The 8,478-nt window shown below is 35.9% G+C and overlaps 1 protein-coding gene across 9 annotated transcripts in view; it reads left to right on the forward strand.

Annotated features, from left to right (window-relative positions):
- The window catches only part of LOC106465536 (NGFI-A-binding protein 1-like), a 186,168-nt gene that overhangs the window by 148,617 nt on the left and 29,073 nt on the right, over window positions 1–8,478 (forward strand). For all 9 annotated transcript variants that reach the window (XM_022393447.1, XM_022393444.1, XM_013925759.2 and 6 more), the window contains 2 exons: window positions 5,333–5,452; window positions 7,684–7,817. In XM_022393447.1, the coding sequence (XP_022249155.1) occupies window positions 5,333–5,452; window positions 7,684–7,817 (254 nt within the window). The remainder of the gene's footprint in view (window positions 1–5,332; window positions 5,453–7,683; window positions 7,818–8,478) is intronic.

Genomic DNA, 8,478 nt, shown 5'->3' on the forward strand with positions numbered 1-8,478 from the left:
CCTCGTGTAGCTTTGCGCGAAATTCAGAAACAAACAAATACATCACTAAAGAAATACAATCATCAGATTTAGTTAGTCTCATCAAACCATTATGGGTCATTTTCGAAATTAAGCCTCGAAATTTGTTCCTTCTCTGATATTCGTGAAATATGAATAGTTGTGAAATGGGGGGGGAAACTTAATAAAAGTATTTTGATTTTAATAATATAAAACAAACAGACATATTTAAGAGGTACGTCGATACATAATTTTTCTTTTATACATATTCGTTTGATTGGCGTGTGAACAGAAACTTGCTGTTTCAAATATCTACTGGTTCACCAAAACTGGGCAATGAGCTTGTTGTTTCTTTACTTCAACACTGCAGTTCGACTGATATAAAGAAAAACGTTTCACGTTTTATGTTGTAACCTAGGTTTTTAAATGCCCTTTTGATACTGAAAACTACCATACGGATTCGTGACGACTTTTTGTTTTCTGTACTTCATTTTATGTAATTTGTATAATGTTCCTTTTCAGGACGACATTCTGGGTAGATGTTAATTATATTCGAAAAACAAAGCAAACAACAACAACAAATATATCATTGCCGTAGGAAGCAATTTGGAGTGGTCAGGCCATTGCCACAGCTAAATAATGTGACACTCGATGTGTGAAAAGCACACTATTGCCATGCAAAGCATGCCATTTCTAGGGACGTCTGGGGGCATGTCCCCCAGAAAATGTTTGAAAATGTAATGCTATGAGATTGAATCATCCATTTTAGCTATAAATACTGCATACACACAGCGTATTGTATTGAATTAAAAGAAGAAAGTTTTAATACATGCCATGAAAAAATGGTCAGGCCATGGCCTGACTGGCCTTACTGCTTCATAAGGTCCTGTATATATATATATATATATATATGTACATAAAGAAAACTTCCTTTTCCCTCTTTTCGGAAATATTTTATTTCAAAGTTTGGTGTGTTAAGCGCAAAGTTGTTTTATGGGCTACCTGCTCTGTGCCTATCGCAGAATCGAACCACGAATGTTAATATTATAAGCCCTTCAGGCTTACTTGACTGCTAAATCCTTGTTTCATGGTCTGTCAGAGTCCAAAATAACTACTGTAATCCTTTGGTTTGTAGAAAATGGTAATTCTCCGCTAAGTTTTCAAAGTTAATATATGTTCCAGCACATATTACTTTTGATGCTGTGGTGATAATCAGAACACGAGCTTTTTATGGTTTTTTTTTTCTTGCTTTAAATAAATATTCGGAAAACGTTATTGTTATGGTATTGACACATCTTAAACGACAATCGTTAAATTCTAGGCTCAGCTTCGTATATGGAGTTTCAATATTGTTTTGTGCATTTGTTTCAATATTTCTGTGAAATTACTAGCGAGTGTATTCCCGTCTGTAATTGTAGTGTTTACGTAAAATATTTAAACAAAGGTAAAATGTTCAGAAAGTAATTACTTACCATCCATCATTTTCGTGATGACAGTAAATTACTTTTTTTTCCTCATAAAAAAAAAAAACACAGTCAGTTCAAGGTTGAGTATAACATAAACTTTTTTGTTGTACTTCCTTTTAACCTAATCAGTACACTCGTCTAGAATAGTAGTTAAAAAAAACTACAGGAACACACGATTGTGTATTTATTTGGCTGTTCGTAGTCTTTACGTTAAATTCAAGCCTCTGTATTCTAACGAGTTGTATTTATTTAGCGTTTTGTTTAAAGTTGGTTTCATTGAAATAATCCTCTCTCACCAACGGTGATCCTAGATTTGAAAAATATATAAACTGGTTGTGTGAAGTAAAGTGAGTTTTGATACTTTAACTCAAGAATTTGGTGTAATATATATATATATATATTCTTCTTCTTACTGAGTGACGGTGCAAGGTTTTTCCCTAAAACATCCTAAAAAAGTAAAAATTGCTTCAATATATGTTTGTGTGCACTGTATATTAAGGTTGGTTTAAATGTTTGTTTGTTTTAGGGCAAAGCCAGATAACCAGTCATTTGCGCTCTGTCCACCGCGGGGAATCGAATCCCGGATTTTAGCGTTATAAGTACGTAAACTTACCGCTGACCCGCCGGGTGACTTGATGTTAATGGTGAAGATACTCGTAATGATATTTTGTGTCCTAAATTCAGAATTATGTATATACATATACTCAGAATGAGCCACTCATTTATTGTAGTGTCCTCTAAAGGTCTCCCGGTGGCTTCAGGGCTTATAACACTATAATTCAGGGCTCGATCCCCTTAGCAGACATAGTGGTAATAGCCTATTATTTCAGCTTTGCGCTTAAAATAAACAAATTAAAATCACTTTAAGATGCTAACTAAGCCAGATCCTCAGGTCTGTAAGAATATTTTTATTTGAGGGGGGGATTAAACAGCTGTGTGGTAAAAGAAAAACGCATAAATAGCTAATAGCTAATAAAAAAGTAATTTAGAGCAATAGAACCCAAAGATTAAGGCTTAAAGTAAAATTTTAAGCACTATTCTATTAAACAGCGTAGTTACATTAAACTGATAAACATAAAGCATGTAACTGACTTAATTAAAGTAAAACTTGTGGTTAAAAAAAAGGATATTGGACTTTTGGAATAGAATACCTAATTGGAGGAGAATGACACTTAATAGTTATTTGAAAGTGGCGTGACATTACTGTTAAGACTGTGTATAATAATATTTCAGTAATTTAGATCATTGTTAAATTCTATTCTGAGGCAGTATTACATTCTTATTACCGCCAGGTGTCATGCTCCGCCAATTAAGGCGTTCTACGCTATAAAACCTGATGTCTTATAAACAACATAGCGTAGGCTCGGCATGGCCAGGTGGTTAGGACGTTCGACTAGCAATCTGAGGGTCGCAGGCTCGAATCCCCGTCAAACCAAATAAGATCGCCCTTTCAGCCGTGGGGCGTTATAATGTGACGGTCAATCCCACTATTCGTTGGTAAAAGAGTTGGCGGTGGGTGGTGAAGACTAGCTGCCTTCCCTCTAGTCTTACACTGCTAAATTAGGGACGGCTAGAGATCAGTGAAATGGGGGCATATCATCTGCTGATGGCGCCCCCATAAATTACAAGCATAAATAAAATAAATACAACATAGCGTTTAAACCAAGACTTATTATACTGTAACCAGTTTGCTTCGTGACGTATTGAGCGATAGGCCTTATCAGCAGCGGCGTATAACAAATAAAGTCTACTTGAAATAATATTACACGCTCTTCTTACTGACAGCCCGTATTGAGGAATGGTGTTTGTTTGTTTGTTTTTGAATTTCGCGCAAAGCTACACGAGGGCTATCTGCGCTAGCCGTCCCTAATTTAGCAGTGTAAGACTAGAGGGAAGACAGCTAGTCATCACCACCCACCGCCAACTCTTGGGCTAATCTTTTACCAACGTCACATTATAACGCCCCCACGGCTGAAAGAGCAAGAATGTTTGGTGGGACGGGAATTCGAATCCGCGACCCTCAGATTGCGAGACGAGCGCCCTAACCACCTGACCATGCCGGGCGTTGAAGAATGATCTCTTTAAAATATTCGGCTTTTAAATTCTCGCTTGTTTAGAAAAAGAAAAAGTCAAGATAAAGGGATGTCGACACTTGACGAGCACAAAGAAATGTTGTCAGAGCGTCTAGACGTAACGAGGCATTTACTAACACGAAAGAAACTTTTTGGATATTTCTTCTTCACCTAACACCACTTTAAAGTAGTGATGGTACTGGAACACATATGGTATAGGCTGAAAAATAAAAGCCGTTGATTTCGAAGTGTGGCAGGAAGTTCGTGTGGGTTTTTTTATTGTTGTTGATGTTTTTTTAAGAACGGGGTCAAAGGGTTAACTGTCGTAGCCATGGACTTGACTCTGCTGAGAGTGCACTGTTCCTGATTGGATTGTGGTGTCGTTCCGCACTGTTCCTGATTGGATTGTGGTGTCGTTCCGCACTGTTCCTGATTGGATTGTGGCGTCGTTCCGCACTGTTCCTGATTGGATTGTGGTGTCGTTCCGCACTGTTCCTGATTGGATTGTGGTGTCGTTCCAGAGACCTTTTCTGTACTAAACGCTCTGCGGTGCGAGTTTTTCCGTTTCCATGGGAACGTTGAAGGCTTCTTTCTCAGAAATGTTTAACAGTTTCGCTGTTTATTGTTTCTCTAGTGATAAGCCTACCTGTGGCAACATTGTACTGTCCAGAACTCGCGATTTTAGCTCGAACCAAATATATATAGGTGCTAAATACATCGTCCGTGGCGCTACTACCAGTATCTGCGATGACGTGTCACTGCATAACTGTGTGCAAAGCGTCGGATATAGCAACAATTAACTGTTTGAAACATATTTTGCGTACATGTTCACATCCTAATTAACTGATAACTTTTAGCTGTGCCAAAAAATTACTTTAATACTAATTATAAGACTGAACGTAGTGTGACAGTGAAAAAGAATCCTATAAGCGATTTTTTCCCATCCAATACCCCAATCTATTTATTTCTCGACATCTTCATTTAAACAAAACATTGATAAAATTCGATTGCTGCAAATTGTTTCTAGAATCCTGATGTCGGTTCACCATGCATAGTTTGTAATATTAATTGAGTGTTAAATATGTTAATAAAGAGTTTTGTGGTATTCGGGACGTGTTAAATATGTTGTAAAGAGTTTTGTGGTATTCGGTACGTGTTAAATATGTTAGTAAAAGGTTTGTGGTATGGTATTCAGTACGTGTTAGATATGTTAATAAAGAGGTCTTGTGGTATGGTATTCAGTACGTGTTAGATACGTTAATAAAGAGTCTTGTGGTATGGTATTCAGTACGTGTTAGATATGTTAATAAAGAGGTTTGTGGTATGGTATTCACTACGTGTTAAATACGTTAATAAAGAGTCTTGTGGTATTCAGTACGTGTTAGATACGTCAATAAAGAGTTTTGTGGTATGGTATTCACTACGTGTTAGATATGTTAATAAAGAGTCTTGTGGTATTCAGTACGTGTTAGATATGTTAATAAAGAGGTTTGTGGTATGGTATTCAGTACGTGTTAGATATGTTAGTAAAGAGGTTTGTGGTATGGTATTCAGTACGTGTTAGATATGTTAATAAAGAGTCTTGTGGCATTCAGTACGTGTTAAATACGTTAATAAAGAGTCTTGTGTATTTCAGTACGTGTTAAATATTCCAATAAAGAGTCTCGTACAATTCTTTATGCTGTAATTAATTATATAATGACGTCTTAGGAACAATCCTTATGTTAAGCTGCATATAAAGTATGAACCTTGTACTTTATGGTAAATACGTTGATAAGGAAAATTGTGTTCTTCTAGTATGTGATGAATATGCCCGATGATGATGCTCGAAGGATGGACGAAATGAGGAAGTATGCTGCAATATATGGACGATTCGACTGCAAGAGAAAACCAGAAAAACCGTTAACATTACACGAGGTTTGTTAGAGACTGACTTTAGAACTGAATGATAATATTGTGACGTATTGTTCATGTTGTATTAGTATGTGTGAAATGTTTCCTTTAGAACTGAATGATAATATTGTGACGTATTGTTCATGTTGTATTAGTATGTGTGAAATGTTTCCTTTAGAACTGAATGATAATGTTGGAACAATACGTCAACATACTAATATAACACGTGAAATGTTATAAAAGTGTATATGCGTTATCAATTGATCTAACATTTATATCTATATTCTTGAATAATCTACTTAATAATGTATTATATAAAACTCATCGTTAGTTTGTTTTAGAAGTTCGCGCAAAGCTACACGAGGGCTATCTGCGCTAGCCGTCCCTAAAATACCAGTGTAAGACTAGAAGGAAGACAACTAGTCATCACCACCCACTGGCAACTCTTGGGCTAATCGAATAGTGGGATTTGACTGTTACTCTTATAACGCATCCCCACCCCACCCCAAAATGAGAGCGAAACTTATTTTTTCATTAACGGGACTCGAACTATGGACACCTCGATTACATATTTCGGCACGCTATGCCCAATAACTCACTGGAAAATTTCTTTTATTCTATTAAAAAGAAAACGTGAAGAATTAAAGAAACGAAAATGATATATTTCATATTGATATATATATAAAACAATTACAGTGAAGGGTAAAGTTTTCTGTGATAACAAAAAAAATATATATATATATACTGTCTTAAACATAGTAATCCGGTTTCCGTTTGTGGCACATCTGGGAAATTTCATCCTTCAATATCGCGCTGCTTAAGTCGTTTCCTAGTAACGGGTAAATTTTTGTGAGGTACCTCGTATCTATAATGTGTTTGTCTTCCATCGGTAGTCAGCTCCAGAATTTCATACAGCATTTTAGAAATAAAATAGTGCAACTTAATAACATATTGGAACGCTATTTTTTAAAAGATAAATACCATATTTTACTAGGCTGAAGTTGAAAGAAACTTGAGCATATATCAGCGGAGAAATAAAAAGGTAAAAACACTGACCCAATAAATCATAAAATCTTATTTCTTTATAAATGTGTAAGTTATTTTTCAATCCAAAATAATTTACATGATCCAGTCAAATGGCATCTCTTCAAGATGAACTTGGCAATGTCATACATTAACTGAATGGGGACAGCATAACTGTGTTGTAGAATAAAGTTAACGTAATTAGGGATACCATTTTCTCTTTAATGAACATAGCTGTAGGAGACAAATTTAAAATGAGGGGAGGAGGGTATTTCAGAGTGCGCCATAGGCGCTCCCATTACACCCGGGGTCCAGAGTTTGCCATTGGGACCTGGAAGCTCTTAGGTTTTAGATGGAATTTTATGAATTTTCCTGCTTTTCCTGAGAATAATTTTTCTAATTTGTATGCATTTTTTTCTTGGAAAAATTGAAAAGAGGGGGTGAGGGGTGATGGGCGGGCCCACCGAAACCTACGCCATTAATGATGAATGATACAAATTGAGCATGGAAAATAAAGCTCGAATGTTTCGATGGACTTCTAAATTTTTTGAATATAGTTTAGCCGTTTAAGCCCAGACTAGAAGCTAGAAATCATTATAGAAACCATGACAAATTTTCTTAGGCCCGGCATGGCCAGGTGGTTAAGGCACTCGACTCGCAAGCTGAGGGTCGCGTCACACCAAACATGCTCGTCCTTTCAGCCGTGTGGGCGTTATAATGTGACGGTCAATCCGTTGGTAAAAGAGTAGCCCAATAGGTGGGTGGTGATGACTAGCTGCCTTCCCTCTAGTCTCACACTGCTAAATTAGGGACGGCTAGCGCAGATAGCCCTCGTGTGGCTTTGCGCGAAATTCAAAAAACAAAACAAACAAATTTTCTTCTGTTTTTAGTGGTCGTGAATATTATATTAGCTTTCTGAGATATTATTTTAGTTTAGGAAAAATAGTCTTTGTTACTGAATATTTACAGATCTCTCTCTCTTGAATTCTAAGCAAATTTATTTTGTGACAACAATTATGGTTTTAAAAAAACGACAATAAAATTAATGATTAATATTTTTAAACACGTAGTACTAAATGGCACATACTGTTTTCTGAACGGGAATTTAATCGATTATGTATACATATTTATTTATTTCCTGAATTATTAAGTACAATTTCTTTTTTTTTCCAGTATTATGTATTTTACATTGTAAAATTACAAGTCGTAAATTTTCTCAAAAAATTTTCCAGGTTTCCGTGAACGAAGCCGCTGCTCAGATCTGTAAACACATACCTGCCCTCCTCACCCGAAGAGATGAACTTTTCCCCTTGGCCCGACAGGTGGTGCGGGACAGTGGATATCAGTATTCAAAAGGCCATTCCAGGTATTGAGCTTTTTGTCTCGTTTGTAAAATAGATGTACGTTCCCTACATGTAATGGAAAAACATTCGTCGGTAAATCAAAATATAACAATATATATATATTATTTATTCGTGTCGTTTATTTGTTTGACTAACCTTTTAGATTATTGTCCAAAAAGCGTAAGTTTATTACATGATAAGGTCCTCAAGAGTTGAAGGTCGATAATGCTGATGACAGCATTGTTTATTCGTACGCTGTATAGTTTTCACTTTCCATGCCATTGTTCATTAAACAATGTTTTTTCGTTTTAGTATGATATATTTTGCATGTTTAACAGTGCTGAAGGTTTATGGTGTAAATACATTGTCATCACAAAGTTATTAAACTTATTTATCAGAACCTAAAACCATTTGCTTGTTCGAAGTTCTTTACGAAACATTAGTCACCTTTCAACTTTAACAATGATAAGTATGTGAACATGACATCCCGCTTTACCTTTCATAAGTTTAGTTATATATGTATGTGTAAACACGGCATCCCCCTTTACCTTTCATAAGTTTAGTTATATATGTATGTGTAAACACGGCATCCCCCTTTACCTTTCATAAGTTTAGTTACATATGTATGTGTAAACACGGCATCCCCCTTTACCTTTCATAAGTTTAGTTACATATGTATGTGTA

The sequence above is a fragment of the Limulus polyphemus genome, unplaced genomic scaffold (assembly GCF_000517525.1).
Source record: "Limulus polyphemus unplaced genomic scaffold, Limulus_polyphemus-2.1.2 Scaffold1974, whole genome shotgun sequence".
NCBI classification, from domain to species: Eukaryota; Metazoa; Arthropoda; class Merostomata; order Xiphosura; family Limulidae; genus Limulus; species Limulus polyphemus.